General features: G+C 54.9%; 7 protein-coding genes across 7 annotated transcripts; 3 read left to right on the top strand and 4 right to left on the bottom strand.

Moving 5' to 3' along the window:
• Positions 1–1,026: 1,026 nt before the first annotated feature.
• On the top strand, positions 1,027–1,286 carry B0T15DRAFT_496672 (uncharacterized protein; the record flags this gene model as incomplete). Its single annotated transcript, XM_062867193.1, has 2 exons — positions 1,027–1,057; positions 1,120–1,286. 2 exons carry the CDS (start codon positions 1,027–1,029, stop codon positions 1,284–1,286), a joined length of 198 nt encoding a protein of 65 aa, XP_062717979.1.
• A 390-nt stretch (positions 1,287–1,676) lies between these two features.
• On the top strand, positions 1,677–3,523 carry B0T15DRAFT_487415 (cytochrome P450; the record flags this gene model as incomplete). Its single annotated transcript, XM_062866434.1, has 5 exons — positions 1,677–1,999; positions 2,066–2,105; positions 2,179–2,311; positions 2,613–3,252; positions 3,343–3,523. 5 exons carry the CDS (start codon positions 1,677–1,679, stop codon positions 3,521–3,523), a joined length of 1,317 nt encoding a protein of 438 aa, XP_062717978.1.
• A 1,232-nt stretch (positions 3,524–4,755) lies between these two features.
• On the top strand, positions 4,756–6,521 carry B0T15DRAFT_295990 (domain found in IF2B/IF5-domain-containing protein). The gene is made up of 2 exons (XM_062863766.1): positions 4,756–6,036; positions 6,103–6,521. The coding sequence occupies exons 1-2, from the start codon at positions 5,041–5,043 to the stop codon at positions 6,385–6,387; spliced, it is 1,281 nt and encodes a 426-aa protein (XP_062717977.1). The 5' UTR covers positions 4,756–5,040; the 3' UTR covers positions 6,388–6,521.
• Positions 6,522–7,192: 671 nt separating this feature from the next.
• Positions 7,193–9,283, bottom strand: B0T15DRAFT_514251 (uncharacterized protein; the record flags this gene model as incomplete). Its single annotated transcript, XM_062868104.1, has 1 exon — positions 7,193–9,283. One exon carries the CDS (start codon positions 9,281–9,283, stop codon positions 7,193–7,195), a length of 2,091 nt encoding a protein of 696 aa, XP_062717976.1.
• Positions 9,284–9,741: 458 nt separating this feature from the next.
• On the bottom strand, positions 9,742–12,231 carry B0T15DRAFT_403534 (dephospho-CoA kinase-domain-containing protein; the record flags this gene model as incomplete). Its single annotated transcript, XM_062865207.1, has 3 exons — positions 9,742–10,676; positions 11,409–11,832; positions 11,977–12,231. 3 exons carry the CDS (start codon positions 12,229–12,231, stop codon positions 9,742–9,744), a joined length of 1,614 nt encoding a protein of 537 aa, XP_062717975.1.
• A 1,531-nt stretch (positions 12,232–13,762) lies between these two features.
• Positions 13,763–15,115, bottom strand: B0T15DRAFT_505249 (uncharacterized protein; the record flags this gene model as incomplete). Its single annotated transcript, XM_062867523.1, has 3 exons — positions 13,763–14,027; positions 14,111–14,602; positions 14,687–15,115. The coding sequence occupies 3 exons, from the start codon at positions 15,113–15,115 to the stop codon at positions 13,887–13,889; spliced, it is 1,062 nt and encodes a 353-aa protein (XP_062717974.1). The 3' UTR covers positions 13,763–13,886.
• Positions 15,116–15,533: 418 nt separating this feature from the next.
• On the bottom strand, positions 15,534–16,784 carry B0T15DRAFT_577333 (Tim17/Tim22/Tim23/Pmp24 family-domain-containing protein; the record flags this gene model as incomplete). The annotated part of the gene is made up of 2 exons (XM_062871058.1): positions 15,534–16,057; positions 16,125–16,784. 2 exons carry the CDS (start codon positions 16,782–16,784, stop codon positions 15,995–15,997), a joined length of 723 nt encoding a protein of 240 aa, XP_062717973.1. The 3' UTR covers positions 15,534–15,994.
• Positions 16,785–17,088: the final 304 nt, after the last annotated feature.

The raw sequence follows: 17,088 nt of genomic DNA, 5'->3' as shown, positions 1-17,088 counted from the left end.
GGCCGGGTGGGGCGCGACCCCGGAACCCCGAGCCAATGGCCGACAGGGACGGCAGGATCACCAAGATCAATCGGGGACTGGTGATCCCGGTGAGCGGCTCACCCACGATCACCGGGCCGAGGTGATCGATGGTGATCCAGGTACGAAGGTACCTAGGGGAAGAAGCTATATATAGTTGTATCATTCTGTCACTCATTCAGATAGCTAGCTTCCTCAGTGAGCAATATCTCAAGCAGTAGCCTTCACCTACTGTGCAGACATTGCGACTTGCAGTGTTGTGAACCTTTTGGCTTCACCGAGACCTACAGTCCGACCAGCAGATACCTTCGACCGGCGAAACCTTTCAGAGGCAGGACTGCCTATGGTTTCGTCACAATGGTGTTGATAGAAATGGCTGCTGGGGTTACCTACTGCGAATGTTATGGCTTGTGTTGAAGAAGATGGCTGTGGCTATAGTGCTGTAAAAGATATGCAAATCCCGGGGAGGGTGGGCCAGGGCACTAAGCCAATTATGGCTAGCCTACTGCACACTGCACGTATCGAGCATTCAATCCAGACCCGGAAGGTGTGGGCGCAGTGGTGCACAGACCACTTTTGGGTTTCTGAGCAAACTCAGCTATCGGCTTCCGTAGTTCGCGCACATCTTCACACTGCTCTGGTCGGCGATCATGAGGGTGGGCCCGGTCATGCGAGGTTTTTGAGAATCGGCGACCTCTCTGCCACACCACGGACACGACTAAGGTAGCTCGAGGGCAGGTACGTGGATTTCAAAACCTACAAATAGCCACTGGTTATTGCCTACGGAGTTGCGTAAGCTACCCGGCATTGGACATAACGTTAGTGATCGTCTAAACCACGATCTCACGTTGACTCCGTAAGGCAGTTTGACGCAAGTACCCTACGGATCCGCACCAACCCCAACCCCGTGTGAAGTACGCATTACCGTACCTGCCTTATTACTACTACTAGTACCTTGTCCTTATCATCGTCAGTCTTCTCACACACGCCGACCCACATCGAGACACCATGTGCATGAGCGCAGTTTGCCCAACGTGCTGTAAGTCAACATTTTGCGCCACGACTTTTAGGATGCGGTTTCTCCCCTAACCCTTTTCATAGCCAAGACGACGTGGAGAGGATGTGGTAGCCACATTGCCTCGGTCTTCGCGAACATCCCCGAGGACCAGTGGTGCACCTGCGAGCCCAAGGTCGAGAAAGAGGGCAAGCAATACCCGCCTCAGGCCCCGTCAGTATTCGGCGGCATGTCATGGTTCAACAGGCAGTAGGCACATGCGGGAAGAGTGAATAACTTGAAGGGTAAACGGATAGGCGGATGTCCACGGATGCGGTTGTCAGATTGCCTACAGATACAGACTACCAAATTCAGCATTGGATCTTCCTACAGTCTTGACGATATCTTCGTTGAGCGCTCGACGTTTCGAAAGTACAATGCAATCAGCAGCCCCTCGCTTATTGTTCGGTAGATAAGGTACTCCGTATCACCGGAGCAAACCGGAGGCTACGGGCCCGTGCACGCCGGGTAACCCCTCCGAACTACGGATAGACCATCTGTGGTTATCTGAGACACACTATCAACACCACCACCACCATACAAGCTCCCAAACTACACCAAAGAGAAAAGGCCATGACAAGATCATAGGCTACCCGTAAACACCATGCTCTCGTCACTACTCATCCCGGTATCCCTCATCCTCCTTGCCGTTTCCATTCTCCGACAAGCCATCGTCTCGCCTCTCAACAAGCTCCCGGGCCCCTGGTATGCAAGGTTCACATCACTGGTCCTCAAATGGCACGAGTTCAGGGCAAACCGTACCCGATTTATTCATGAACTGCATTTACAGTACGGGCCGGCCGTCCGCGTCGGCCCTAGCGAGGTTGCCTTTGCCTCGGCCGCAGCTGTGAAGGAGATCTACTGCTCTGGGGGCAGCGGATATGACAAGACTGAGTTCTATGACTTGTTCAAGGTTTACGGGAGAAGGCAGGTTAGAATTGGGTGAAGGGGCTCTGAAGAGACACAGGTTGAAGCTAACGGCACTTGGCATAGGACCATGTTCACCACGTTAAATAAGGATGATGTGAGACATGTCACAAGATGACTCGAACTTATCGCCGTTAGGTCTGACACGGAGATTCTCTGGCCAGCATGCAAAGAGAAAGCGTACACTTGCCGATCGTTACGCCAACACCAACATCGTCCGGCCACAGTCTCTCGACGGGATCACTGAGCGTGCAGCCAACTTTGTCACGAGATGTTTCGAGTCCGTGGGCGGAAGCCTTGATCTCTATGTGCGTCCTCTTCACCAAATTTGTTATAGCTCTAGACACTGACAGACCGCCTAGATATGTGAGTCCACCTGAACTGCTGACTGGGCCATCATCCCTCTCTAACCCCAGCCGTGTGTTGAGACCTTCACGCATACGCTTTCGATTGCGTCACTCACCATCTGTTCCATCCAAACGGGACGAATTCTCTGCACAACAGCAAGGATGAAGAGATCATGCGTGAGGTAACGTTTGACGACAGTCTGCAGAGTGCGTCCAGCCGCAACTCTTCGACGACTCGGTCCCTGTTCTCTGACCGGTGTTCCCAGACCGGCTGTTCCAATACTACTGGCCTGCCGCACACAAGATACTCGGCAATATCCTCTACCTCTTCGCGAAGCCACGGGAGACGCCCCTAGCGGACGACTTTGTCCTCGACACATGCGCCCGGACAGGCACAGCGCCCTTCACGCTCCTCAACCGCCTCCAGACACCGACCTTCAATCTCGACAACCTGGACATCGCTGCCGAATGCCTCGACCACATGGCCGCTGGCATCGACACCACCGGCGATGCATTGTGCTTCTTGATGTGGGAGCTCTCGCAGCCTTCCTCGATCCACTGCCAGAAAAGACTCCAGGACGAGCTGCTCGCCAACCCCGGCACCGGCTTCGACAAGCTGCCCTACCTCGATGCGGTTGTCATGGAGGGACTGCGGTGTTTCCCAGCCATTCCCATGTCTCTCCCCCGCTATGTCCCCGCGGGAGGCCGCACCATCGACGGCTTCTTCCTGCCGGAAGGCACAACGGTGAGTTGCCAGGCTTATTCGGTGCACCGGATCGACCGGACAGTGTTCCCCGACCCGGATACATTCAGGCCCGAGAGGTGGCTGGAACCGAAGGGCGACGCCGAGAGAAAGAGGCTTTTCTTTGCCTTTGCGAACGGAGGGCGCGGTTGCGTTGGGAAACAGTACGTTTTCGCCCCTACCACCTAGAGTTATATGGCGTTGCCCTCACCTTGCACAAAACGGTGGCGGTGGCTGACAATGAACGTGGCCAGCCTCGCACTCGCTGAGATGAAAATGCTGCTCCAGGCCGTGTACTCCAGGTTTACCACGCTGCCGGATGCCAGCATGACACCCAAGTGTTTGGAGATGTCTGACCAGCTGATCTCGTCGCGACCGGCGGCGCAGAAGTGCTTGCTTCGGTTTGTGCCGCTGGACTTGGCGGATCGAAAGTAAGGCGAGCGCCACATCTGCGCGGGCGTTCTCGCCCACTGTGAGCGAGGCGGCGGTTACTCGATCACACCGATGGGCCCGATACTGTGCCACAAAGCAGGCCTACCAATCACGTCGCGGAACGTCCCGACGTTTATTACCGTGGGTTCCGGCTTGCAAGGAACCCGAGAGTACCTACATGTAGGAGTAGATATCATGGCATGCCAAAGACGACGATGCGGCAAACTTGTTGTCGTCTTTGAGATCGTTGATATTTGTCTCAAAAGAAAATAGCCCACACCAATATGTCTGTAATTGATCGAGGCTTGAGGTTAATAAGGCATATGGGTATCCGTATTGTATATTCCTCAAGGGTCCAACTTGGATCGGGCGTTGGGCGGGGTGCTCATTGTGTTTCGGGTTTCGGTTGGGTCAGCAAGATGCAAGGCCTGGAACATCCAGGGGTTAAGAATATTCAACTAAAGGAGTATGGTAATTCTACCTAAGCAACCTATTTAGGTAATGGATGGCTCTCATAACTGGCATGACAAAGCAAACCTTCTTCAGTTTGCGGGACGGTGGCCAAGTCACGCAAATTCTGTGTTTTCTAGAGTTCAAATTATGTCAAAGATCCATGACACACATGGTACGAGTCGAAAAGGTGCGGAGTTCTGGGGGCAATATTTTCTAGCTGCCACCTATTAGATATTGCAACAAGCGGGGTTTGGGGCAAAAAAAGCATCCGGATTCCGCCTCAGCACTGTGTGCCTGATGATTCTGCTTTCTCCACCAAAAGTACAGATTTCTCAGCGCTCTTCTGTGCACTTGAAAACTTCTGACAACCCACATCTCCGCAGTTTGTCTTAAAGACCAACCCATCCCCAATTCCATTGTCTTTGGGTTTCCCAAAGTTGAACCACAAATCCACCAACTGCACCAGCGTCTCTGCAACCTTCGCTGCCTCGTTCATAATAACTGGGCAGTCGACTCCCCCTCCGTCTCCTCCCAACCTGGGTTCCTTCTGTAACACCTAAACTCCGAGCATCCGACGAGCGAAAATTTCGCACATTGAGCGGTCGTCGCAGCAACAAGTCTTCCTCACCTCTCTTCCAACGGACCCGGCATCGCCGACAGCGAAATACCACACCCAGGCTCGATACGCGGCAAAGCGTTGTTTATGTATCAGCACGACAAGGACTCCGTCTCCCGACACACTCCCCCGCTCGAGCTGCGTTCATTTCGCATAGCGCGGAAACTCTGTTGTCCTAATATCAGTTCTGACGGTTGAAGGACCTCTGCGTCGTCGTCTTTCAATGTTAATGCATGCCTCCGACTGTCACCAGGTCTACCTCATGTCAACGCCGCCTCCCAACTCCTACTGACGCCCAGTCTCGCTCCGCCCTTCTCACAGCCCTCGCGACCAGTCTGCTCTGTTAGCTTCTCTCAGACTTCCCGCACCCGTCTCTCACAACGCCTGATTCAAGACACTCGTCCAGTCAAACCAGTCACTCAAGGTTCTCAGCCGCTCAACACCGCAAACAATGGCTTCTCTCGTGAACGTTCGCCGCGATGTCAGCGACCCTTTCTATCGCTACAAGATGGAGCGCCTCCAGACCAAGATTGAAGGCAAGGGCAACGGCATCAAGACCGTTGTTGTCAACCTCAGCAGCGTCGCTCAATCTCTGGCTCGCCCTGGATCTTACTTGATCAAGTACTTCGGCTTCGAGCTTGGTGCTCAAACCAACATCGACCCCCCTGATGACCGCTGGATCATCAACGGCGCCCACGAAGCAAACAAGCTTCAGGAGCTCCTTGACGGGTTCATCAGCAAGTTCGTACTCTGCAAGAAGTGCAAGAACCCGGAGACCGATGTCCACATCAAGGACGGCCGTATCACGCTCGACTGCAAGGCCTGTGGCCAGCGCTCTGAAGTCGACCTGCGCCTGAAGCTCAGTGGCTTCATCCTCAAGAACGTGCCCAAGAAGACCAAAAAGGACAAGGCCGAGCGCCGCGCCGCCCGTAAGGCCAAGCAGAATGGCAAGGCCGACGCCGAGAACGGTTCTGGAGGCGATGACAACGGCTCTGACCAGGCTTCTCCGATTGCGGACGACAAGGGTTTCGAGAGCGATGACGACGCTCTCACCCGCAAGATCAAGAGCGAAGCTCAGGTGCTTGAGAACAAGAAGGTTGAAGTGAAGGACGATGAATGGGCTGTGGACATGAGCGAGGAAGCTGTGAAGGCTCGCCAGCAGCAGCTCCCCGGCGAGTTCAAGCAGAAGCTCGTTCTGAACGGCGATGACGAAGACGAGGAGGGCGAGGGCGGTGGCAACACCGTCTACGACCAGTTGGGCACCTGGATCCAGGAGCAGGCCGGCCAAAAGGAGGGCGTTAACAATGTCGACGACATCGACATCTACGTCAAAGCAAAGGAGCTGGGCATTGAGTCCAAGCATCGCACTGTCCTCGTTCTGGTGCAGACCATCTTCGACGAGAATATCTGCAACCAAATCGGCAAGCGTGCCGGTATGCTGAAGAGGGTATGGTTACACTTGTATCTTTTCAAGAAACAATCCGTTTGGAACATGATGCTGACTGCGCTCTAGATCGTCTCGTCTGAACGCCACGAGAAGGCACTGCTCGGCGGCACCGAGCGTCTCATTGGCCACCTTGTTGGCGAGCATCCGGAGATGTACGACAAAGTCGTCAAGATCCTCCAGCTCTACTACCACCACGATCTCATCTCCGAGGAAGTCGTCACCAAGTGGGGCTCCAAGGCCTCCAAGAAGTACGTCGACCTGGCCACCTCCAAGAAGGTTCGCAAGGCCGCCGAGCCCTTCCTCACCTGGCTCGCTGAGGCTGAGGAGGAGTCCGATGAGGATGACGAGTAAGCCTTGGGCTGCATCCGTGCATGTAGACCTTTTTCGGTGGGAGATATACTTGGCGGTTTTGTGGCTTCTTAGATTGAGCTCCCCAGATTGATATTGCACTTGTTCTTGGCTTCTCGGAGGCAAAAGCACAAAATTTGCTATGTTTTAGTTACTGGCTTCTACCCTCCACCGCTGTCTTCACGCATGTCTTAGACAGAAGCTTTGATTCATGGCTATGGATGGTGGTCTGAAAGGGAAAGGGAAACTGCTTAGTATGGTAGTTGGACTTCATGTTAGGTTGCAAGAGTTTAAAGTGAAGATGTAAAAACGCCGCTCATTCCAATGTGTAGTGTGGGGTCTCCTCTTCATAACCTCTCGTCGACCGAGAATTGGATCTTCATGAATGGCTCTGTGTTGTTTCCCTCCCATCTTACTAGTTCCATATCGCCCAAACGTTGACAAAGTTTGCTTATTAGCGCCCCCTGCAGACTGATGAACCCGATTGCTCTCCGGTGACCTAACCCCAGCAAGCGTCCCGTTTCTCACACAATTGTCTGATATACAAACTCTCACAAGTAGGGAAGATATTCCAGAAGTACGACCCCTCGGATTCACTAGTACCCCGTATTTCCCATGCACTTGTACCATACTACATACAATCACATTATCGACCCCGTTCCTCACCGCAGCTAGGTAACTGAAAGCTTCCTTGAAAGCAAGCGCCTTGAGTCCCAATAGGAGATGGTCGACAGGCTGTGGTGGAGGTTCCAACCCGGCAGTTCCTTGTGGTTTTCGCAAAGCGAGAGAGCACCTTAGCGAGGAGGAATCACCATTGGGGTTCTTGAGCAGCTGAGGGATCGCCCCAGTTACCACCAAGAGGGACTGCAGCCCAGTCATCGTTGCCCTTCCCGTTGTTGTTGTTGTTGTTGTTGTTGTTGCTGCTGTTGCTGTTGTTGTTGTTGTTATTGTTGCTGTTCGGGGGCCAGCCGCCGGGCATGCTGCTTGTGGGATCGGGGCGGAGGTTTGGGGACGGGGTTTTGGGTTTGTTATCGTTGTTGTTGTCTCCCCAGTTAGTGATGTCGTTGTTGTCATTGGCACCCCAGTTGTTGTTATCGTTGTTGTTGTTGTTGTTGTCGTCGTTGTCGTCGTTGTTATTGTTGTCTTGGGCTTCTTGTTTGTCATTGCTGTTGGTGTTATCCTTGTTGGGCTGGGACGCGGAGCCGCTCTGATCCCAATGGACGCCAGTGCCTTTGCCGTGCTCCCCCGATGTCTTCCTGTTCCCATCGCCCGACTTCCCCTGGTCGTTTTCCCTCTTATGCCATCTCGGGCTCATCGGCCAGCCACCGTGCAGCTGCGCCTCGAGATGGGGGCTGCCGGCCATCCCTGAGAGCCCCATCGGTGGCACGGCTGGGTTGCCGTACGGTGGCGGCCCGGCCGGCGGAAACATCCCGTATGGTTGCGGCCAGGCCGGGTACGGCGTGTGAGGAGGCCGATGTAGCGGCGGCGGAAATCCTGGCGGAATGCCAATTCCGCTCGATCGGCGACCGTGCATTGGCTGTGTCCCAGGCACTGGTACCCAGCCCGGAGCTGGGTACTGCGGCGCGGTGGGCCCCCCCGGCGGATAAGGGTGGCTGTTGGGGTAACCCCAATACGGTCCGTGGTACACTCGGCAGACGTTTCGGTCGTTGTCGAAGTAGGCGTTGGGAGGAGCATCCCGGGCGGGATTCTCAAGCACGTGCTCCACCTTGAGGTTCCGCTGCCGGGCAGGCATGAGAAGATGTGGATGGCTCTCTTGTTCGGGCTTCTTTCCGTCGTCATTCGTCTTATTGTCCTCGGCGCTTTCTCCGATCTCGCCCTTCTTCTCGGATTTCTCTTGACCTTCCGTCTTATCCTCGCCCTTCGCCTTGTTGCCGTTTGATTTCTTCCCGTTTTTCTTTGGTTCATCTTCCTCGCTGCTGGACTCTTCACCCTTTTCTTGTGCTTTCTTCTTGCTAGTCACCTGGTTGTTCTTCTTGTTCTTTTTCTTGCTCTTCTTTGCTGGCTCCCGCTCGGATTCCGTAGCCGTCTCACCTGCAGATGAAGGCTCGTCCTTGCTAGATTCCGGCTCAGACTCCGTTGTTGTTTCAGCCGCTGTAGAGGACTCATTACCCGAGGTCGCCTCAGTATCCTCCTCCGTCTCTTCCTTCTTCCGTTTATTCCCTCCCTTCCCATTCGTCGCGCCCTTTCCATTATTCTTATTTCCACCCTTGCCACCCTTGCCACCCTTGCCATTACCATTGCCGTTGTCGTTGCCCTTCGTCTCCCCTTTTTTCTCCTTTTCGTTCTCCTTCTGATCTGATTTGTCTTCCCCGCTTGACGGAACTTCGCTGCTCTTGCCGCTCTTGGAGAATTCTTCCATCTTCGTCAGCAGAAGCAGCCCGGCTACACAACATGCGCAACCGCAATTATGGTGCTTCTTGGTATCAGGTTCGGAATCACCGCTGGTGCTGCTCGGTGCGCTGTCTGTCGACCCCGGCTTCTCGGCCTTCTTCTTGCTCTTCTTGGACTTGGGCGGAGGCTCCTCATCACTGCTCTCATAGGAGCTGGAACCTACATCGGACTCATTCCCGCTCGACTCTTCGGAGGATGCCTCGGAAGAGGACGACTGGGGACTCTTCTTGAGAGCGGACTTGAGTGGTCTGTCTCGGAAGGTTACCCTTTTCTCCGGCAGAGGACTGGCTGGCTTGGATTTCTTGTGCTTTCTTTTGCTCCGTTTGGAAGAGTTCTTGCGTGGGTAAGTGACCGTGATAGACTCGGTGTCGGTTTCATCGTCTGTGGTAAGTTCGACCCTAATGGATTCTCTCCGGGAAGAGCGGTTCCTCTGTCCGCTGCTGATGTTCCGCCCAACAACCCATTCGAACACAGAATGAGGAGGCATAGCGGCGATGATATGGTTAGAGAAGCTGGAGTTGGACTCTGAAAATGCTGAGGGCGGGAAACGATATCACCAATTTCGATGATACGGGGTTTTCAGCGTTCCCACTGAAAGGCAAACAACTCGGGATGAGCCCTGAATTTGCTGATTGGGATGATGAGCCTGCCTGTTCGACTTGCCGTAAATAGATCGGTCGGCCGAATGTGGGGTGAGTAGGCAATACCGAGCGCTATGCAAGAAGGCTGGGCCGTAGAACCCGACGTCGGCGAGAATCTCGCTATCACCGATTGCAGTCAAGTGATGGCTAGACAAGGATGAAAAGATATCAACGGATATTTGGGCCCGAATGATCACTGGGTTTAGTGAGCATGATTCGTAGGTCGCTTAATCGCTGGAAGCGGCAGGAGCACGCACGCCGATAGCACTGCTAGTAAAATATACGGCCACCGCTGCGAGACCACTCACAACTTGGCCCTCTCCCTCAGTTCCTGCTCTTGCCAGGCCTTATTGATTCTCGTATTCCTCCAGAAACCCCAAGCCGCCAAAATGACCGCGGCCGGCGGACACGCCCAAAGCAACCAACTCCACCACCTCGGACTGTGTCTCTCAATCTCCTCCATCGCCCTCGTCACCTCGGCGGCCAATTCCTCTCTTCCCTCATCATTCCAAATCACCACCCCGCTTCCCGCACCCCTAGCCTCGCACCGTCTCGCCTTCTCCCTCACATCCCCCTGACTCCTGACCCGATTCTCGGCATCCTCCGCGCTCAGATGCGGATCCCTCTTCCTCAACCGCTCCATCTGCACCGCCGGGTCGCGCACTGCCACCACGAGCACCGTCCCGCAGAACCGATCTAGCCGGCTCTCGAACAATAGCGGCACGTCCAGCACCACGGCCCTCTCGCCGCGCAAGTAGCTGCGCATCACACGCTTGAACATCTCCCGCCGGACCGCGGGGTGCACGATCCCGTTGAGCACGGCCCTGTCCTTCCGTCGCTGCTCGCCGTCCCCAAACACGCGCCGGCCGAGCGCGGGCCGGTTCAGCGGGCGGCCCAGCCCGCTGGGGCCGTGCTCCGGCATGTTGTCGGGCTCGCTGGCGGGGACGAGGAGGTCCGGAGTGGAGGGCCCGAAGTAGGACACAATGGCTCGGTATCCGGGTGTGCCGGGCTCCACTACCTTGCGGGCGAGCAGATCGGCGTCGATGATGGTGAGGGAGTAAGGCGGCTGGGAGAGAAGGGAGGAGACGGTTGATTTTCCCGTGGCGATGGAACCGGTCAGGCCGATGAGAAGCATCTTGGGGGTTGGCTTCTGTAGCTGTGGTTCTCCTGTATGTCTTGGTGGGTAGACGTAACCTGGAAGATACGGGGAGGATAGAGTGTGGTTGAACTCCGAGTCGTCTACATAAGATTTGTTGAAGTCGGGTAATTGCCAGGGAGGTTAGATCGAGCTCGGCTAATCACTGAAGGTGGGGTGATCGTGATCGACATTGCCGAGGAAAGTGGCTTCCCGCAGGACAGGGACATGGACAAGGGGCAGTCGCACGTGGTTTTCAGCCTCATCCATTATCTCCGACGACACGCCATGCAGGTTTCGTGCTACCATGTGCATCGCGCTTGTTGATACCCTTGCTGGCTTGCTGGCTTGGCATATCGCCACTAATCATCGCCAGTAGCATGGGAAAAGAAAGAAGAATACATTGTTCCCACATATCCACGCGCCCAAAGAAACCAGAGACCAAGAACCGAAACGCAAGCAAATCTCCAACCAGCCGACCAAATCAGTGCCGATGGTGCAAACCCGCCCAATCCCATAACCATTTTCCCATTTCCGATGAAAACGCCCTTCGGTGTCAGTTTCTCTTCTATGACTCTGGGTGCATATGGATGCAAGTAGCCGGAGCATAGACGTGTCCATCTCTGAGATAGGCGTTTGTCAGCTTAGACATTACAAGGAGAGCGGCGATCTGGTAACTCACGATACTGCTGGGCTACACCGAGCCCCTCTAACTAGAAGGTGGCATGACGTAAAAGACATTCTTGTGCCTGTATCGCCAGCCCGAGAGAAGGTGGAGAGGGCTCAATCGGTGAGCCGGACGGCGTAAAAAACACCCTCGTCGCTGCGGTACCAACGCGCATTTAAGCGATCGATCTGGCGACGAGGGAAGAGGGTCCAGTGCCCGTTGGTCTCCCGGAGCCAGTACAGCCGATACGGGTCGGGATCCGCGGGTTGGAACTCCTGTGGCTCGTAGGCTTTGTTGTCGCGAGCCATTTGAATGTTCTTTGCCGTGACTTCATTGGGCGTCAAGCCAACGCCCATGGCGGGGTCCACGTGAACGGGAGGGTTGATGGGAAGCCTCCCAATCACGGCATTCGACGGCAACTGTACGGTTTGGGCGGGGGCTGGGACCATGAGCGGCGGGCCGCCGGGAACGGACTGGTTTGGCAGCATCATCGGCGGGCCGACCGGCTCCTGCACCACGACGGCCTGCATCTGACTAGCGAAAACACCAGGCTGCTGGAGCGGCAGATGGGGGGACATCAGGACACCGTTTGGCTATTGAGCGCGTTAGTGAATGTTTGCGACGGTCGGATTTTGGACGATGTGCAAAGCGGATGATGAAACGAAGAGCGTGAATTTGGGGGACAATATTCGGTCTTATCCGCTCGAAAGTGGCAAAAGCCCAGACAGAGCACTGACCAGGAAATGGGGCATCTGCTGCCCTGGGTAGCCTGCAACGGGGGCAGGGTCATGTCGGGGGATGTAGCGACTGATGATTGGACCCCTCTCCGTGCCTGGAACCTGGGGTTGGAAGTGAACCCCATAAGGGTTCACCACCGGGGGAATCGCAGGTGGCGGCGGCGGAGGAGGGGGTGGGCCTAGCTCGTCAGGCGGGTTGACCGGTGCAGGCGCAGGCGCAGGTGCAAGAGCTGGAGCCGGCGGCCAGTACGACATGGTGAAGGGTGGGATTGTGATACCGTCTCGTTGACTTGGAAGGATGAAAAGGGGACCCCGATTGCCAGGGTAATTAGAAAGCTGGGTTGGGAGAACAGTCGAAGGGCTTGCGAGTCGGTGCGATTCAGAAGAAGAACCCGGCGCAGCTGGTTGGTTGCCGTTTTGAGTAGTAGGCCGTGGCTGAGATTGGGACTCGGATAAATTGTGGGCGCCAGCAGGGCTTTCTTGTGATTTGTGACTGAAATTGCTAGCGGCAGGTGATGCAGCTCGTGGAGGTGAATGCTCTTCCTCATCCGTGATAGACACGTGCCTTGGGCGTTTTCCTTTTGGGTCACGCTTACTGGACATCGCTACCAGGATGTAGCTGCTCGGTTGACAGGGGCTTCGGGTCGGCAAGCCAAAGTGGTGGGTGGTGAAGGGAAAGGTAGAAGTGTTGCAGGCGCTAGAAGAACCAAGTCTGACTGCCTGGTCCGGTAGTAGTAATGCTGGCAAGGAGAGGCAATTTTAGTGGCATGGACCGACGAAAGCCCAGTGTCACTCAGAAGGATTGTCCCAACCACTCAGCTGTGCGGTCGGACACTGCTTGGAGTGACGGATCAACGCAAGAGCTCTGGCCCGCATGCACCATTAAATCCGTCGCCCAGTGCAAAAGATAGGGTACATGGGTAGTGGCGCGGGAGTCGCCAAAGTGTGAAAGTAGAAAGCACCGTTGTGACCTTGAAAGGGAAGAGTTGAAGAAGGAAAATCAATATATCTCACCACGTCTCGGAGGACCCAGGCCTGACCGTTCCAGACGTACTGGTACTGTCGCTGGGGCAGGCGATTGCCACGTTCGTACTTCGCGTTGGAGAATGAAAAGCAACTGAAAGGGAGACACATCTTCCGGGTGACTATGATGATATTCGAGCACTGCTTGACTCAGGTAGCAGCATCGCTCTCCGGATGAACAGAAGGATCTTAGGGCAACTCTAATCCGGCCGTGAAGAGTTTGGTTAAATCAGCCGCACCTGGTTTACCAACGCAAGTTAGAAAATGAAGCTGATTTTTTGGCGAGGAAGGCATTGTTCCATAACATTAAGTTACAGCCACACCTTTTAGTTTAATTGGCCACTCAGAGCATACTGCGTTACAACGTCAGCCATGTTGATTTCGGAATTGAGCTACTAAATTCAAAAGCATTGCCATCTGATTCATCTCCCAGCTCAGGGATTCTATCACCATCGCCCTGTCGGGTCTGCTGCAGCTCTCAAGAGAAGTCGATGGCTACGAAAACCGCCGCCAGAGGCTGATAATCACCTACCAATGGCCTACCGTGGTCCGTCGGTTGAGTTGGGCAACGGCCAATTATTATCTAGCTAAGAATGCAAGGAAGACCTGCTACCGAAGAGATTCTACGCAGCATATGTCAGGGACGAAGGATACTCAAACCCTTACCATCTTGAAGTTCCGCAAAAGCCAAGCCGCCGCTGGACAAGGCATCGTCAAATTCGTCACGCCCCAGCTTGCGAAATGCCCATCGCGTTTAAACCAGCCCGACGCCTCCAACGTCCTAACCGCCCGAAGATTCAACGAAACAGTCAACAGCACCAAGCTCACGCCAATATAACTAATCATCCTACCGGCCGGTAACGCAGCGCGTAATCCATGGAAGACACCTAGCCTCCAGTGAAATATGGTTGTCCGTTCTTGTCCTTGACATTGAGTGCCGCTTTCTCGACTTGCTGGGCGTGGAGGAGCTGGCGCTGCTGGAGTTTGAAGATCGCGAAGCATATATCGTGGTTGCGCATTTCCCAAGGCTGTCGTGCCGCACGAGTCAGTCAATGAGTTATTAGTGACGCTAGTATTGTACCTAGGGACACGGGTTATAAGGTAAACTTACACGAGCCATGATCGGCCACCTCCCCTGTTCGTTGCTGGAGCACTTCATCAACTTGACGTCGTCGGGCGTCTTGAGGGCCTTCCACTCGCGTTTCTTTTCTAAGCGAGCCGTTGCCTCGTCAAGGTTTCCGGTCAGAAAATAGGACCATTCCGCCTCGTACTCGACAACAACATTATCCGATTTGAGCTCTTCGACAAGGTCCTTCGCCTCTCTGACCGCGTCCTCGGGCTGCTGGATCCTTCCGAGTTCGCGGAGCAGACGGTCACGGATTGTGTCGAGGCGATACTGTGGTTTGGGAGCCGCGTCGAGACACCGTTGGATTTCCTTTTCGCTGCAGCCCCAGTTAAGGCGGCACCACTGCATCTTAACGCGTCCGAACTCGGTGACGTGGGTGACGGCGAATTTGAACTGCGGGATGCGGGGATGGCTGGGTGATACATCGACACCATCGACACCACCCTTCATGAGCCGGTACTTGGCGAGTATCTTGATCTAGCCGTTGAACATCATATTAGTCAGTCGAGTGTCGGTCGTGTAATGTACATGTTTAGAAAAGGGGAATGCTATGTAACCCACCTTGCCGTGGAAATCTACCCCTGATGCGTTCCCGCCGTCCAGGAATTCCCAAAAGCACTTCTCATCAACCTCTTTCTCAAGAAGTTTGTCCATCTGGAGAATCACTGGGCAATTCGCGGGATTCTTCTCCCAGTGATCCAGACTCAATGCGCGCCGCAGGATGTCGGGCGGGAGACCCTCTCTGCGACCATCGTACGGGACATAGACGTAGCCGCCCTGGCGATCGGGCAGGAGGCATCCCGGGCCCTGATCTGGGAGGGAATCGTAATCCCAACACAGAGCGGCGATTTGGGCCGCAACCTCCCGGTCGGTGATCCTGCGCTGCTTCGTCTTCCAGTGCGCGATCCGCAGCGAAATGAATTCTTCTATCATCTGCCTGGCCAAGGCGGCCTGAGCTGTGTCTTCGTCGAGTCGGGACGCGCTCGCCATCTTGGCCGGCCGGATGCGGTGGTAAAAATGATTTGAGCAGAGAGGAAAAGCACACCCCGGTCTGTGAGACTGTGGTAGTAATTTAGTAAAGAATAACAACGGTGGAAGGTGCAGAGTATGGAAGCGGGGGGCGGAAACCGAGACCAGGGCGCATAACGACATAGGTGAGCAGGAAGCACCATATAGTGTTCAGAAAAGTTGTGTCGTCGAGGTGTTTGAAAGCCGCGTGCTCCAAAGCCAGAGCATCCTAACAGATGCTCTCAAGAGGTTGACGGGTCAAGATGCTAGATCTGAGGCCCGTGGCCATCCATAGAATAATGCACGTCAGATGATGCCCAAGATGGGTGCGGTAAAATGTAGAGACAGTCGTCACAGTCTCTAGGAGAGAATGCCGAGACAGGTAATAATGATGGCAGAGCGGTGTGGCCAAAGCAGGTGATATCTGGTTACACTGTATTGCGCTACAGAGTAAGAAGGCTATATAGGATGAACTAATAAACAGGATCAGTCCGTCGCCTCAAACTCCCTTCCGCACGCACACTGGTGAGCACCGTGCGAAGCTCGCCAACGGGTGCTGACACCGCCATCAGAGTGATCGAAAACCTCCGCATGCCTATGCGTTCAACCGAGGCACTCTATGATCATAAGCCGCTAATATACAGATTTTCAAGGGGAGGAGAGATACCCTGCGCTATGCGTACCCGCTCCTTTAACCTCCCGACCCAGTTTCGTACACATCAGTCCTCTAAGGGACATAAACACACAAAACAGCTTTGTGAAAGAGTGCTGCTCTCAGTAGATTAAAGAGGTGGGTTCAAAGTGGCCAAGAAAGCCGTATATCGCGTCGATGTGCGAGGCAAAGCGGATTCAAATACACCTCTAGAGTGTTGCGTGAGCCTCGCCATGCGAGGTTGAGCCTTGGAAGAATGCCCTCCTGACAATCTACGGGAAGACGTTAGCAACCACCATTCCGAGACCACGGCTACCAACGAAGCAGGGTATGACGAACCGCCCAGGCACCAGCCACCGAGGCCACGATACCGCCTGAGATCATCATCGGTCGAAACCCCCTTGTGCTCTTGAACAGCATGCCGCTGAGGGCGCCGGCCACGATTGTGTTGGCGGCATCGTTCTTGCCCCGCAAGTAACCGATATACGAGTTGATGCAGTTGTAGCAGATCGCCACGACGCCGGCCGAGTTCCCCAGGAACGGACCTCTCCGGGTGACCGAGTTAAGAATACCGTTCAGCCGCAGCTTTGGTGGCTGGCCAGCCGTTTTCCTCAGCCCTTCTTGTAAACCCCACGCACCGCCTATCGCCAGGCCCGCCAGGTATGTTGTGCCGGTGCCGTAGCAGAGATCATCTGTGAAGCCGCGGGACGGCAGCACTGATTGCGAGCCGGGCAGCTCCGAGAGCGCTGAGTCTTCGAGGGTGAGGTAGTCTAGCGTGTCCTTGTTCAGCCCCGCGAGAGGGTGTAGTTGTGAGGGATCGGCGAAGGAAGAGGTGCCAAGGAAGGCGTCAACGCCCTGTGGCGCTGTGGGGTCAAAGGGAGTCGGTTGGAGACCTGTCGTAGTCGTTGTAGTTGTGGGCGCGGAGGGCGCGGAGGGGGCGCTTGATGACGAGGTTTGCGACGAGGACTTGCGTCCCGTCAGCGCATCCCAAATGGACATCTTGGTTGTGCTGGAAGAGTCGGACAATTGAAGTTTGATACTGAGTCAACAAGTTCCGAATGGAATGAGGGGTGCGTGGCCGCGTGATGGTTCTGCTACAGGTCGTTGGCGGGCTTTGTTTGTCGCTTCTTGTGCATCTGCTGCCAGGCTCACATCCATCTTGATCGATAAGTCTAGAAAAATTTACGGCCCTGCCCGGAAGCTGGCCCGTGCACATGGGGCTTTCCGTCGCCTCTTGGCGCTTGTCCGGCGGCATGTTTGGAGTTGCCCTGACAAATACCGGCATACCGTGACAATGCTTTTC

This window comes from Chaetomium strumarium, assembly GCF_033439665.1.
Source record: "Chaetomium strumarium strain CBS 333.67 chromosome Unknown B0T15scaffold_7, whole genome shotgun sequence".
NCBI lineage: Eukaryota > Fungi > Ascomycota > Sordariomycetes > Sordariales > Chaetomiaceae > Chaetomium > Chaetomium strumarium.
The sequence above is the reverse complement of the archived record's forward strand: the minus strand, read 5'-3'. Positions and strand labels throughout refer to the sequence as shown.